This window comes from Hyaena hyaena, unplaced genomic scaffold, assembly GCF_003009895.1.
Source record: "Hyaena hyaena isolate Hyena2069 unplaced genomic scaffold, ASM300989v1 scaffold_24, whole genome shotgun sequence".
Classification (NCBI taxonomy): domain Eukaryota; kingdom Metazoa; phylum Chordata; class Mammalia; order Carnivora; family Hyaenidae; genus Hyaena; species Hyaena hyaena.
Window position 1 is genome coordinate 902,014 of NW_024080656.1, and position 16,043 is coordinate 918,056.

General features: G+C 46.4%; 1 protein-coding gene across 1 annotated transcript in view; it reads left to right on the forward strand.

The window, feature by feature from the left end:
• Positions 1-2,915: 2,915 nt before the first annotated feature.
• NWD2 (NACHT and WD repeat domain containing 2) overlaps positions 2,916-16,043 on the forward strand; it is a 181,931-nt gene continuing 168,803 nt past the window's right edge. Inside the window, exon 1 of the mRNA XM_039226959.1 lies at positions 2,916-3,222. Coding sequence (XP_039082890.1) covers positions 3,072-3,222 — 151 coding nt within the window. The 5' untranslated portion in view covers positions 2,916-3,071. The remainder of the gene's footprint in view (positions 3,223-16,043) is intronic.

A 16,043-nucleotide genomic window follows, 5' to 3' on the forward strand; every position in this document is an offset into this window, starting at 1 on the left:
GGGCCAGACCCAGGCAAAATTAGAAAATACAAGAGGTTTGTTGCAGGCTGCTAAGACCGGGGCCACAATACCTGGATCCCATAGTTACATGACCTTGGACAAGCCCCTTCTCTTTTTTGAACCTTAGTTTTCTCATGTGTAAAATGGAAGTAATAATAACATGTTCAATATTTGATGAAGAGGAGAAAATGTTTGTAAAGTGTTTTAAACAGATATAAAAACAAAACAGACTCTAAGCTAGAGGTCAGGGCCTGCCTTCCCCATTCAAGCCAGCCCCTTTTTTTCCTTCCCTTTTCAGTTCTTTCCTCTTTCTCCATGGGTAGTCACAAGTGCCTTGGGGTGGGAAATAAATCTAGTTAATTCCTAGCAAAGTGTTAGTGCCAAGGGTGACGTTTCCCTTATGCCACTTCCATGCTAATGAATGAATCTCTGATTTTAGGACATCAGATGTTAGCAAGGGACAGGAAGCTTCAAAGAAGATAGGAGAGAGATGTATGTGTGTGCATGGAGAAAGGAGGTGGCTGATCAGGTGTCCTTAGGTAGTTAGCTCCCTGATAACCCCAAAATAAGCGCTGGCACTACCTATGCGAAGCTGGCTGGGCAGGGAGCTCTTTAAAACACCGCCCCACAGAAAATGTGAAATTCTCTGTCCTCTGCACCCTTGGTCTGCAGTGACACTGGCAGATGCTAAACTTCGGCCTGTCTAGAACAGTTAATTAGGTTATAGAGGCTGCCAAAAATCCCAAAGTCATCTTAAGAAAGTGCAACACTTTGAGATGTGAAGCAAAGGTCAGAAGACACAAACACGAATATGATTTTTAAGAGAGAAACCACCAACTAAGTAGGGGGAAAAGAAAGAAAGGAAGGCAGGACCCTGACAATCTGGCAACTTCTTATCAGTTTCTTATAAACAGCATTGAGATTAGGCATAAAGTGGTCCTGGCTCTTTTCTCCAGTAATAAATACTGTATATTCATAAAGGCTGATACTGTAATAGACACTATATTCATAACCTGTTCCAGAACTCTCAGTCCACACCTCCTGGGACATCAGGATATCTTTCAGAGACCTTCCTGCTAGAGAATGTTCCCACCTGGGAGTAATAGAGGGAAGGAGATAATTTGCTAAATGGAATCAGTTGAACAAATGCCTGGGTATGTTCAAGGTTTATTGGCTGCATCAAATTATTACAGAGTAAGAACTGCTGACTGCCCCCTGCTTCTCAGTAGTGGAGAGGCAGCCTTAAACACCCAGAGACCCAATTTTTCCAAAAGGTTACCCCAGAAAGCATGTTTTGGGAATGGGGTGGGGTCAAAAATAAACAGCGGTGCGTAGGACTTCACTGCCCCCAGCAGGACCTATGAGAAGTGCAAGCCAGGAGCTGCCCACAGCAGAGGCCCTAGGTGAGAGGCCAAAATTTGCAGCTGAGCTGCCTGCACCGCCTGTGCCCGAGCAACCCCCTTTCCAACCTCAAAGGTCTGGAAAAGCCATGCTTCCTAAGAGCCAGGAGTTCCTGCCCCAAAGCTCACAGGGGGAGGTTTGGAGACCAAACTCCAATTAAGGTTCCTAACACACCCTCCTCCCTTCCCCCACCCCACTGTAGAATCACTCTTTTAATTCTACGAGGTTTTCTTTCTGTCCCGGAATTTGCAGTATTTCGGCAGGGGGAGTGAGCGTGGCCGGAGACGGTGACTTCACGTTTGGGTACCGCCGCATTTTAAGGCACCCTGGCCGTAGACCAGACCCTCAGAGCTACGACCCCAACTCCGGGTGGCAGAGTCTCGCGACCGTTCTGGCCCCGTCGGATAAGCGTCAGGTGAAGCCCATTCACGCTTGTAGGGACTTGGAAAAGCGGCCGAAAGCCAACTCTGGTCTCTCGCACCCCGCCTCCGTCCGTGGCCACGCGCACTTTGCGGGAACCTGGCGCCGGACGGCGCTCCCCGTAGCCCCCGGAGGCCTGCCGGGCGCAGGCGCGCACCGGGCGGCACGGGGCTCCCGGAGCCGCCCGGCTGGCGGAGTGGCCTGGGAAGCCGCCAGGGCGGGGGCAGGAAGGACCCCTCTGGAGCCTTCGAGACCTCGGGAAGGCTTCCCGCGGAGATCCGCACTTGGAAAGGTTCCGCGACCACGCGGCGAGGAGCACGTGAGCGGCGCGGCTTCGCTATAAAAACCCCCGCTCCGCCGAGCGTGAGGCTAGCGGCGCGGCAGGACTCAGTCACCTGCGCCACCTGAGGCCGGGTGACGGTCCCTCCAGGACGCTCAGGAAGATCCCGAGTTTTGATGCTTTGGGCCCTCGGGGGCCGGGCTCAGTGCGTAGGTCTAACTTTGAGGCCGGAACCGCAGGCACGTAGGCAAAGAGGCGCCGGCGCCGGTAGGCGTGCGTTCCACCCCAAATGATGAGGGCGCGTTTGACCTTTGGGAGAGTTGGAGGAGTCGGAGGGATCTCGGGCTAGTTTCTGTCATGCTCTCCACCAAGGAGACCGCCACGAGCGCTCGGCAGCGTCCTTAGAGAAGCCCGAGAGGCCCATGGGCAGCCCGCGGCCCCCACGCCACCGCCCCTGCCGCCCCTTAAGCCGCGGGTGAGTCCTGCGCCCCGAGGAAGGAGGTTCCCATAAAGTCGAACGCCTTTAGCAGATAAAAGTTGGGACAGCTCTCCTCCGCTCGGTCCCCGCCGCCTCGGCGACCCCTCTTCCCGCGGCAGGCGCGGACGGGGAGATGGCCGCGGGCTGGGCGGCGGGCGCGGGCGCTTCCCGGCGCAAAGACGCGCCGCGCGCGTAGTCTCCGGCGCCACGCGGACCTCCCTCGGCGGCGGTGCTGAGCCCCCGGCGGCGGCCGAAGGCGGACGCCCAGAGGGCCGGGAGGCGGCGGCGGCAGCGGCCCGAGGGTCCGTATGGCCGCTCTGCGCCGGCCGGCGGTGTGCGCCACGGAGCTCGCCGGCGGCGCCTCGGGGCGGCTCTGAGCCGCGCCGCCTGCGGGGATCGACCTAGCTGTTCCGCGGAGCCGCGGGCAGGAACCGAGGACCAGGAGGCGGCGGCGGCGGCGGCGGCGGCGGCGGCTCTTCCTCCCAGGGGGCGATGTGGCCGGCCGGTGCGGGCACCAAGCTGCCCTGTCCCCGGGACTCTGCGCTCCGGCGGGCGGCTTTCTCCGGGAACCTCACCGCCCTACCGTCTCACCTCGTGCCCGCCGGTCGAAGCGTGCGGGTCTTCATCAGCGCCAACCCTGAAGGTAAGTCCTTCGCTCGGATGTGCCCGTCATTCCTTCTGTCCGTCTGCGCGCCGGGATCCGGACGGTGCCCGTAGCGCAGCCCGGTACGCCGTGCGTGCCCCGCTCTCCCTTCCTACAGCTGAAAGCGTGGATGGCCTGAGCGCGTGGGAATTTCTTTCGAATCACTTTTATTCTCCCTTCGCTCGTCCCCTCTGCCCGATGACTTCCCCTGGGACACCCATTCTCGCGCCCCTGCCCCGAACTGAGAAGCGAATGGAAGCGTAGACCTGCCACTACGACCATCTTTTCTTTTAGCGGTTTCTTCTCCGGGGTTATCGCGAACGCAAATAGTAGTTCCTCTCGCTCCCGGCTCGGCTGCAGGTTCCTGACGGAGGGCTTCCTCCTTTGCTACTTGTTCGCGCCGAGGCGGAGTGAGCGTGTGGGGTGCCCTGAGACTAGCCTCCTGTGTGTGCGATCGTGCCCTTCGCTTTGGAGGGTAAAGGAATCCTCTGTGAACCCAAGGACCACGGCGGTTGCAGAGGAAACAAGCCGGGGGGCCCCGGGATAGGTGGGCGCTGAGCCGGGTGCTGGTTTCGTGGTGAGCGCTCAGGGGGACTTCATCTCTGCACTTGGGAGTCCGGGCTTGATTTCCCGGTTTAGAATCTGACCTACTCAGCCGTTTCTGCTCCAGGCTGGGCACCTGGTAGGCGCCGAACGCAAACTTGTTGATTTCTTGCATTCACAAATCACAGTTTTTGGGGATTTCATTATTATTATTATTATTATTTATTATTATCCAACACTGCCTTTAACTTATAGGACCTGAATATTAACTTCCCTTACTAGTAAGTGAAGAAAGTATGAAGCATTTGACTTAAGCTGGGTAAAACTGCAGGAATTGCTCTTTTCTAGAAGAATTAAGTGTGTGGCCTTAAGATAAGTTTGTAGGAGACTTTCTTATGCACTCCAACAAGCCCGAGTCTGACAAAAAAAGTAAAAGTTAAAAATCATTGGATATAATATTATGAAAACCCAAGAGTCTAGCTGCTTTTTGAAAAGCATTTCAAGAGAACCAACAAAGATAACTTTATAAACTTGTAAAAAAAAAAAATCAAATCTCAGGGGAACTTTACATTATGACGGGATTGGGGAAAGAAATAGGTAAATCACAGTAATAATAGGAAGAATGTATACTTTTGAGATGGAGGTACAGCTGTGCTAATAAAGTTTGTAGCTCGTTTTCACAAAATTTCATAATTGAGGCATTTAGGAAACTACTGTGCACTCTTCTAAAATCCTTTTAAAATCTCAGATACGTTTTCCAGGATTTTTCCTTCAGTCTAAATAAAGAAAAACATGGAGATATGCAGCCTATTTAAAGATTTCTGGTAATCTGCAGTTTAAGTATTCAAGGTTATTATTTTTTTTAATGCTAAAACATCTTTTAAGTGGTTGGGAGAATTGTGTTAGAAGGTGTTGAGGTTTAAAATTTTCACTTCTCTCAAGCTTGAAAGAGATTTCATGAAAAATGTTTGTCTGCTGATGTAGAACCAGAAAAATTACTGTTTTTCTTTAAACATTTTGCTTCAAAAATACCATGAATATGTTGTTAATATAATCAGTAGGTAGTTTTTCCTTTAAATTTGTAATTGCTAGAAGAAAAATCAATGATCATGAGTATATGTTAAGCCAGGTTAATATTGAATTAATATTTAAGGTTAATGTCATTTTTTTTGTGTGAGCTTGTCCATGTGATTCTTCAAATTTTCTAGTTTCTTAAAAGCTTTGCCATATGTTACTCTTAGGAAAGGGATACGTTCATGTCTCCCGCCCACTGTTTGAGCTGCTGAGCTTGGACATTGATCTTAAAGGACCTGAAATGTGACTTCTACATGAGAGGTTGTAATAGGGGTAGCACTCAGATTTTATCAAGTTGGGAGAGTCGAGGGTATATTGAATGGAAGAGAGAGAGAGATGGGTATTTTTTCTGGACCTGTGCGTGAAACCTTGCAATCTTGGTAAATGCTCTATCAGAGGCAGCAGTTCACCACAAAATTTTTATGGATTCAATTCAGGATGCAAATGGTTATGTTTTGGTTCCATCCAATATTAGATTTTTGGCCAATACTCAAGAGCCTCTCCACTGTCCAATTAAGACAAAGAACATTACCTCCTACTTTTCTCTACAAGTGGAAATCAATTCATGCTCTAAATAAAAGCTGCTTTGTGTTCAACTCCTAGCAGTATCTTTAAGAATGCAGCAAGGGTCTCCCTTAGGTTATTGTGATAATGGGTATTATTTAAAAGGCTTGTATGGACTTTATTCATTAGTAATAAAGGTAATACATAAAAATACTTTCTCATATGTTAGGTCATTCAGTATTTTAATTTTAACTTCCACCCCCAAATCCTGTGAGGATGATGGGCCAGAGGCTGTCTTCCCTGTTTTATAGATAAGGAAGCTAAGGCTGTGCCAGGTTAAGCTCCTTGCTTGAACCCATATAGCAGAACAAAATAACGTGGAGCCTTTGGGGGACTCAAAACCTCTCTCTTGATACTCTCTGGACCAGCCTAGGTTTGTGCCAGATTTCTGTGAAATATCTCACCCCCCACATGGACAAGGCAGTCAGCTGGATATAGAGTGGATAAATGTTCTCCTTACTCTTGAATCCTGATGGCCACCCAGAAGCTGAGGAGCCCGAAGGGAACATGGCTGCCCTGACCCACTTCACTTACACCAAAAGGTAGCCTTAAGGACATTCAAGGAAACTTCAGAATGTTCTGGACTCTAATGGACCTGTTTCTGTCTGAAAGTGTATCTGCATATAACCAGTCCACACCATGTTAAGGATACAGTGTGGGGGAGACAATAGCCTTGTCCCATTTTCTCTTACATGAATAGGCCTTGGACCTGATCTAGTCCCACCTTCCACCCAATGTAGAAATATCATCTGTGTTAATCCTTGGAAGTTTTCTAGTTATTTAGCCACTGCTTCTCTGCCAGAATGGCACTTACACCTCCTTGGAACAGTGATTCTAAAACATATATAAAATCTTCCACTGCGATGAGTCTGAATTGTCCCTGGATATATGGAGAAGAGCCAGCAATATTCTCTCCCTGTATTGAATTTCATGGGGGCCTAATAAATAATAATTCTCTTTGTCTCCATTCCTTTTTCCCCCCTAAGTTTTATTTTGAGAGAGAGACAGACAGACAGACAGGAGAGAATCCCAAGCAGGCTCCATGCTGTCAGCGCAGAGCCTGACACAGGGCTCCATCTCATGAGTCGAGAGATTGTGACCTGAGCTGAAACCAAGAGTCAAATAGTTAACCAGCTGAGCCACCCAGGTGCCTCTGCCTGCCTTAATTCTTAATCAGTTTAAACTACAGAAATGTCTTAAATCAGGCTGCTGCAACAAAATACCAGAGACTAAGTGGCTTTCACAACAGACCCTTTATTTCTCACAGTTCAGAGGCTAGGAAGTCCAACATCAGGGTGCTACACGTGTGTTTCCTGGTGAGGGACCTCTTTGTGATTTTCCGATGACCATCTTCTCACTGTGTCCTTACATGACAGAGAGCATAAGCTCTGGTTTTTCTTCTTTCGTAAGGATGCTTGTCCCCTAATGGAGACCTCACCCTAATGACCTCTTCCAAATCTGATTACCTCCCAAAGGTTCTTTCTCTAAATACCCTCACATTAGGGGTGCCTGAGTGGCTCAGTCAGTTAAGCATCCTTAACTGAACTCTTGATATCCGCTCAGGTCGTAATCTCACAGTGCTAGAGATTGAGCCCCTATGTCAGGCTCTGCGCTGACAGCTCAGAACCTGCTTGGGATTCTCTCTCTCCCTCTTCTCTTCCTCTCTCTCTCTGTTGCTCAAATAAAAAACCATCACATGAGCTGTTAGAGCTTCAACATATGAATGGGGGAGGGGCATAACATTAAGGCCATAGCATTCTGTCCCTGCATCCCCCCAAATTCACGTCGTTGCATACAAATGCTGCTCCTTCCATACCAGCAACTCCAAAAGTCTTGATCTGCTCCAGCATCAGTTCTAAAGTCTGCAGCCTAAAGTGCCCTCTAAAACAGGCTAAGTCAGATATGGGTGAAACTCCAGATACGGTTTATCCTGAGGCAGAATTCCTTTCCTGCTGTGAGCCTGTGAAACCAGAAAAGTTATGTGCTTGCAAAATGGAAAGGTGGGATAGGCATAGGGTTGATTTTCTTATTCCAAAAGGAAGAAATTGGAATGAAAAAGGATGAAGTGTCCCAAGCAACTTCAAAACCTAGCAAGACAAACACCATTAGGTCTTGAGGCTCTAGAATAATCCTCTTTGGTTTGATGCTGTGCTTTCCATACACCCTGGGGGTCGCAGTTCTACATCTGTAACCCTGGGAGGGAGTTACGTACCAGAACTCAAGGAGGCGCTGCCTTCGAGGCTTTGGACAGAGGCCTTCTGCCCTGTTGAAGTCCAGGTGATGCCTTCCTCTACCTTTAACCAAGGATGGAGCCCTGATGGTCTCCAAATCTCCTTTGGGGTCATTCACCCTTTGTGTTGAAGAATCACCGCTGAATCGCCTTATGGTTCAGTCCTGCACATTGGAAGTCTGCCACTCTTCCTTTCAGCCTCTGCCTTCCTCAGTTCCAGCTCAGCCTGGTCTTTGCTGAGGTGGTCCATGGTTTACAGCCATACTCCTTTCCTTTTCAAATGGCTGTTCCACTATACTCTTGGTTTTCAGAGCAAGCTTTGTCCTTTTGTGTCATAAGGATAAGCTGAGAATTTTCCAGATCCTAAAGTTCTGGTTCCATTTTGTTTAACAATTCCTTCCTCGGTTCCTCTTTTTTCTCCCCTCAAAATTTACTATAAGCACGAAAGAGGGACAAAGCCAACCCCTTCATCCAGTTTCCTTTCTTACCAGTGCTGCCTTCCACAAAACACTAGAACCCAGTTCAGCTATGGTGTTGACCACTTTTACAACACTTGCCTCTGCTCTGTTGGGTAATAACACGTTCCTGGTTTGGGTCTTAGGTGTTGAGGGGTGGCCAGTTCACCAGAATGGACATACTCTGTTCACGATTTCTGGATTCTCTAGAATGTTTGTCCACAGCTCTCTTTCCTTTCTGAGCCCTCCCCAGAATTGCCAGTAACCGTCCCTTTGTGCCACTCTTGGCTTTTTCTTCCATGTACCTCCAGTCTCTTCCGGTCTCTACCCATTACCCAGTTCCAAAGCTGTTGCCCTGTTTTAGGTGTTTGTTACAGTTGCACCCGCTTCTTGGTACCAAAATCTATTTTCGTTTCTTAGAGTTGCCATAACATTTACCACAAACTGGATTTTAAAGAACAGGAATTTATAGTCTTGTGATTCTGGGAGCCGGAAGTCCCCAGTCAGGGTGTCAGCAGGACCGTGCTCCCACTGAAGGCTCTACAAAAGACTCCTTCCTGTCTCTTCCTAGCTTCATGTGGGTCCCGGCGGTCCTTGCCATGTGGACCTTGGCTTGCAGCTTTGTCATTCCAGTCTCTGCCTCCATGGTCACAGGGAAGAAAGTCATGTCCTTATGTGGTAGAGAGAGAACCATTGTGTCTCTTCCTCCTATTATAAATAGGACAGTGATCCCATCATGAGGCCCCACCCTTGTGATCTCATCTATACCTAATTACCGCCCAAAGGTCTCACCGCACAATACCATCACATTTGGAGGTGGGGTTTCAACATATGAATTTGGGAGAATACAACCATTTAGTCCATAACTGGTAATGTCTAAAGCAGAAAGAAGGCCAGAATATTGCTTTTATTACTGGTAAAAACTGATGCGGGCCCATACTTCTTTATCATTTTTTAGGCCAAATATAATTTTGGAATATCCTATGTTTTAGATTTGAGAAGAAATGGTACACCTGCTGTTTATTATGTATGGTCTGGGGTCATAGCCCATAGGCAAATATGAGTATGTGTATAAGGAAACATGACTTCACTCTAAGTTGTGCATTCTGCATTGCCAGAAGATTTTTATCTGCCTTGTCCTATATGATAGTACTAGTTAAATACGGCTATTGAGCTTTTGATATGTGGCTGGTAGGACTAAGAATCTGAATTTTTAGTATTATAACTAGTTTAAATAGGCATATGGGGCTACTGACTAAGACATGCAACATGACACTCTACGGGGAAAAATAAGGATTTAAATAGTTTTGTGTCAAGGTCACGTTTTGCCACTGGTGACTCAGGTCATGTAAGGTTTTGCTGCCAGATGCATTGGGAAAAAAAATTGTTTACTTTGTGTATTTTGGAAGTGCAGGTAAGGACTGGACCTTTGGGGGGGGGGTCTTTTAACTTGAGGCAAATGGGGTTTTCCAGTGCCAAACCTCAGAATTGCATAAACTTACCCTCCCAGGCACTGTCAGCAATGGATCAGGGCATAAACCTGCCCCTTCCCCCAGCTGGTGGACAGAGTTGGCCCTTTGGAAGGGCCAGAAGAGCCTGGAAGAGCAGAGAATGATAGGTTCACTTACAAGAGAGAATGAAGGGACTGGACTATTTGTGCTCAGATTTTTCTTCCAAATGCATTCATCTGATTAATCCATTTTTGCCCTGAATGGTATAATGGCCCTGTCCAGGGCTCCTCTGCTGGTGGATCTCCCTGTGTGTGTTGGAAGACCTGAAGATTGGAGAAGAAGCTACTCCAATACCTATTTTTGTCCGTTTTACCACCCGCTCCGATTTATGGCCTGGTCCGCTTTGAGAGTCGTGCACATTTGTCCACAGTATTCATGATCAGTTGCTTTGTCCATCTCCATATAGACTTTGTATGTCTTTGCATCTTCCCAGACTCTCTTTTCCATGTCTTTGAGGTCTTAGTTAAGGAAACCTTGTTCTCCATTTTGGCAGAAGCCACAGCAAAGAGAGAAGTATTTTCCCTACAGTTGCTGCAACCAGTGTTTATTTTAATTTTACTTTAGCTTGTGCTCCCAAGCAAGAGGCAGAAAGATGTGCATCAAGAAATTCAGATGAAAGCTACAAATATTCTTCACAATAGTTCTTCTTACCTTCTCTACAGTGTTAATTATTTCTAAGTCTTCCTGGTTTTTCTTTCTTTTTTAATGCTTATTTTTTATTTTTGAGAAAGACAGAGCGTGAGCGGGGAAGGGGTGGAGAGAAAGGAAGACATAGAATCTGAAGCAGGCTCAGGCTCTGAGCTGTCAGCACAGACCCCGATGCAGGGCTTGAACTCCTGAACAGCGGGATCATGACCTAAGCCGAAGTCAGATGCTTAACTGACTGGGCCACCCAGGTGCCCCATCTAAGGCTCCCTGTTTTTTCATTGTTTTTGTGAGTAATCAGAAAAAATACAATCAACACAGCAAAAAAAACCTATCTGTGTGTGTGTGTGTGTGTGTGTGTGTGTGTACACACACAGCTATTTGAACCAGAAAGGTAATAGTTTTAAAGGAGAATATACTGAACTGCTACTTTGTAATAAATGCACATAGAGCATTTATACTGTGTTCTGAAATTTTAGTAGTTGTATCATCATGTCCTTGAGCAAATAGCATTCAGGCAGGAGAGAGTGTTAGATGCAGGTATAAGACTGGACAGCCAGGCTGCCTAGGCTTGCCTCCTCAGTCCACCTTTTAATGCTGTGATTCTTGAGCACGTTGCTTAACTACTTTGTTTCAGTTTCCTGATTTGTAAAAAGAGGAAAGTAATAGTGCTTGCCTTGCAGGGTTACTGAATAAATAAGCAAATGTACAGAACTTAGAACAGGGCTGGGCCCATAGTAAACATGAAATAAAAGTTTGCCATCATTACCCTTGTCCTCTTTATTATTCAGTTTCCACCGTGGTCTAGACCCTGTGAAGGTATGGGTATGGAAGGATGAATTCTCAAGAAATGCAGCCTGTAGAAGCATATCAGTTAGAACTCCATAGGAAAAAAAGAAGCACTCCAGATACTTCAGGGAACTCAGCAGTCCCCAAAATCATTGTTAAGGGTCTGAGGGGTGAAAGGCAGTTGCCAAAGGCTGTCACCTAGAGAGCAGGAAACTTCAGAAGCCACTGTCAGTTATCCCAGCTGCGAGCCGTGAAGCTGGCCAGTTGGTACAAACGCGCCCGTCTGCTGAAGCCACACGTCAGCCACCACAACTCCAGGCAGAAGAAACTTGCCCTGTTCCCCTGGCATCCATATCTCATGCAGGTGCACCCCCCTGGCAGAGTCAGAATTGCACTTGAACCCTTGCAGCGAGGAAGTCTCGGAACTTCCAGGCTTCCAGCCCTTCTCCCACAAGGGAGAGAATGAAAAGAAGCGGTGCTGGACACTCACCACCGAGACGCAGTACCTAGTCCAGGGAGAAGTAGGCACATTGATGGACTTATTCAACCAGGAGGTATTCATGGGGCACTAACTCCATATGGAGGGCTGTTCTGGTGCTTAGGATACAGCAGTCACAGAACAGGCAGGTCTCTGTTCTCATGCAGTTTACATCAATAATATATGTGATGAGCACTGTGCTAAAGATATGAGCAGAGCATTAAAGAGACACTGAGGAGGAGTAAGCCAGCGTGGAGCCCAGAATGAGGGTTGGGAGGGCTCCCCAGAGGAGCCAGTGGAGACAGGGTATAAACACTATCCTACATGGTAATCAAATATGAGGCAAAGCGGTGATGGGATCTCTGGAGGAAGTAGAAAGAGATGATCATTATTATTCAGTGAAGAGCTTTTATCCCTTTGAACAGAGAATGGAGCCCATGTCTTGAGGTGATAACTATGATTTGTCCCTTAAAGGTGGCCCATTTAGAAAGGCATTTAAAAGACAATGCGACTTGGAGTATATAGTGCGTGCTACAAAGAGATTGTGACTTTTATGGTTTAGTGAATCATCTACAACTCTTTTAAAATTCTTGTCACGCTGTAGCAATGACACCATTTACTGTTTTAAAGGGTGTGTGCACATTTGCATTTTACGTTTTTCATTTGTATACCGCCGTGTATCATGCCCACCCCGAAACTCAGTGACTTAAAACAACGATTTATGGTTTCTCACAATTCTGTGCCTGCCTGGGAATTCAGGCAGGGTGTGGCCTGCAGAAGACAGGTAGCTCCGTTGGCTGGAGTCCCTCACCTGATGGCACTCAGCTAAGCCTGGGTGGAACTGGGATGTGGAAAGTTCAGGAAGACCTCACTCCTGTGTCTGGCTCCTCGGCGCTCCTCCAGGAGGCCTGGCTCTCCATCTTTTCTCCTTATTCAGAAGTCTAGCCCAGGATTCATTTAGGGGATTGGCTACTCAAGAGGAAGGAAATGGCAGCCACCAGGGCTCTCAAGGCCCTAGAAGTCCCAGGATGTCATTTTCAGTGTGTTCTGTCCATGCAGGTCTTAGGCTAGTCTAAATTCAGAGGGAGGGGAATAGATCTCTCTTGAGATGAGCAGAGGCATAGGGGGAAGGGAGGGATAGGAATTAATAATGGTGGCCAACTTCAAAAGCTACCAAAACCCCAGTTGTATTGTGTGGTTTCTTTGGCCTATCGTTCCCATAATTAGGTTAAATGAGTAAAAGCTTGGAAAGTAAGCAAACTGGTAGCCTGGCACATAGCACATGCCCAACAGGTGTTAACAGTTGTGTTGATCACAATGAGTTGTTGAGCATTAATGGTGATTCCGTGCATGGGACCCCTTGTAGAACCTTCCAAATTCTAAACTGAGAAACCAGAGTCTGCAAATAGATTAAAATACCACCATTTTTACTGAAAAGGTAATAATGGAGAATACTTTTGGGCTTCCTGATCCTAAACACCAGAATTAGACTTTCTTCTATCCACACACTGGCAGTGATTGGCCACCAGCGGGTCTTGCCCCACAAGACATTGAGAAGAGAGCATGACCTCCCTGTGGAAGGTCAATTCCTGGGGGAGGGAGTGAACAGGTGGGCTGAGCTTGCCTAGTTTATTTTTCCCACATTTTCAGTGAAATAAGTCATCCCCTAAACCTTCCCACCCCAGTTCCAGGAAGTAAGGAAGGAGGTAAAAGGAGCCCAGGAGTCCCATGCTCCAGAAGAAACCTCCAGTTAGGAGAAGAATGGCATCTCCTCTGACCTGAATACCTACCTCTTTCAGTTTTAACATTTATACACAGGATCACTTACTTTGGATACCTAGTTTAAAATAGCCCAAACTATATCCCAGCCAGTATCTGACACAAGATGGTAAGCTATAAGGTGTGGCACGCTTTGTATGTAATAGCAGGAACTATATCAGTATCAGATACTTTCCCAAGGTAAGTGCTTCATGTGGCCTTGGGGTAGGTCATCTCTTCTCTCTAGAAACTACTGTGTTTTGGGGTAGATTAATAGGTAGCATTAGACAACCCCCCCAAAAAAAATACAAACTCACAAAATGGGAAATGATGCAGCTCCTACATTGTGGCAGGAACTCATCTACAGGGTAATTGGGTTTGATAAAGTAGGCGTAGAGTTCTTTGAGTAAGAACCTAACTCAAAAAAGTTCTTACAGGTTTTGCCCTTAATGGTCATGTGATTTAAATAAATGTAAAACTCCTAGCAGGTGGTTCAAAAGTATACATATATACTGAGATATGGATGGTCAATTTAGAAGAAAGTCTGGTGCTACTAACTTAAAGACAGATACCTTTCTATTGCTTCTTCAAAGCTTTATCTTTCATCATATTTTTTATTTGAAATCAAACAGGATTCATTCTGCAAATTAAAGTAAGTAGGCTGATGTATAATTAGAAAAAGGATATCTGATAGAAAGTTAATAAAGGGATAGAAACTACAGCTTTGGATGCCATTCAAAGGGAATAATACCCACTTCTAATGAAATGCTTCCTTGAAATCTCATTTTCAATCCAAAATATTTGCTAGGCTTTGACATGGGTACAATCAAAACAAAGAGCAAAGCCCAGATGTCAGGTGTCTTATTCCAAGAGTGATTATAGAATCTAACTCAGAAATGAAACCACAAAATTAAAAGGCTATCTTTCATAATGCTTAATCTGATCCATTATGGGTAGTGTCAGAGATTTCTTGCCACCGAATAGATTTCCTTCAGAGTTTATTCTAAGTGTCACCTGCAGTATTTATTAGGTACCCACTGTGTGTAGCCAAACTCCTAACTGCTTGGTGTGGTGAGTTACAGAGAAGTAAGAGATACAGACTATCTTCATTTTTAAGACTCCAGCAAGGAAATAGTACAGGTACTGCTAACAAAGTATATTGTGCTTAGGGTGACCAGATGACTCAGTAGATTAATTGTCCAACTCTTGGTTTCAGCTCAGGTCATGATTTCATGGTTTGTGGGTTCAAGCCCCATGTCACGCTCTGTGCCGATGGCATGGAACCTGCTTGGCATTCTCCTTCCCCCTCTTGCTCTCTCTCTCTCTTTCCCTCTCAAAATACACACACACACACACACACACACACACACACACACCATGCTTGTGAGAGAGGCTTTTTGCACAAAGGCCACTTGGAAAAATTGGAATCAACCTGTGGTGTCTGATATCCCAGTCAGGCATGAGCTGATCAAATTTAGTCCAAAGGGGAAGACCAGGATGTGTCAGATCTAAGAAACAGACCTTTCTGCTGTAGTGGAGTGGCAAGCAGGGAACTGGGCCAGTTGTAGATGATGAGAACAAGTCTAGATCCAAGACAAAAGCACAGTTTTTGAAGAGAAAGCATTTGTTACCAAAGAGGCATAGGGAGCACGTGTATGCTGAAATTCGTTTCATTTCCTTGAGTGTCAGAATAACTCTGGAGTTTACTCAAATAATAATTGGAGGGGTTCGGGCACTAGATAGGGACTGTAGGGAAGACGTTAGTAAGAAGGATCTGGCAAAATCAAGGCAGGATCCCAACTCCTCATCTTTAGGTGCGACCCTGGTCCTGGACAAGGTGCAGGCTGCTGTCAGTACTAGGCCACAGCTGCTCTCTGAGTGATCTGTCCCTGAGTCTCAAGAGTTGGGAAAGTGGGAAATGGGAAAATAATAGGAAACATTTCCTGGCTGAGAAGAGCCAGCCCTGCAGGAAGTTTGGTTCAGATATCTCAAGAGAATATATGCGGGGCCTGGGCACAGGAAGCCTTATTCGATACAAATAAGGAATTCAGAGCACTGTTTGAGAGATTTGAAAGACTTGATTGGCCTCGTTGAAGATGATGAGGTATTCTAGAGAGACGGAATAGTATATACCCTGGAGGGCAAGCTATTCTCCTTGCTTAATCATTAGTGGTCAGCTGAAATGTTTTGCAGCCAAAGATGCGTTGGGGCCACATCCATGCTCCGCGGGAAAGGTAACAGGGATTGATTAGTAATGTCTCCCGTGGGTACGGAATGGGGTGTATCCTTGCTTGTGCAGTCAATTTGCAACTGCGAACCCTGAGTGAGGAAGGTATAAGCACCAAACAGAAGGCTTTAGTTTTGGTTCATTTGGCCAGAGCAAGGAGAACAAGCCAGAGTGAAACAGGAAAAAAATTGCTCAAGAAATAACAGGTGAGAAATTTTCTCTCCCAAGTGACGGAACTGGGTGAATCACTGCCTTGTAAAGGAGGAAAGATGTGTTAGCTGTAAAAGAGACTGAAAACCTACTTATATGTGGTGGGACCTGCACACTTGTTAGTTCCTAAGCAAAGGGTATAGCTTTAAGCAGAAGACTGTGCTCAGTTGACAGTGTTCTAGAAAATTCTCTTAATTAAAATAGAATTCAGAAACTACTGAGGTCACTGATTAAAAAGTGACAGAGTTAATCAACGATATCACATGTTAAAGGAAAAAAAGAAAATCTGAGAACACTAAAAAGAAGACGTGAAAATTAAAGTTCCCTTTTAAGCCCA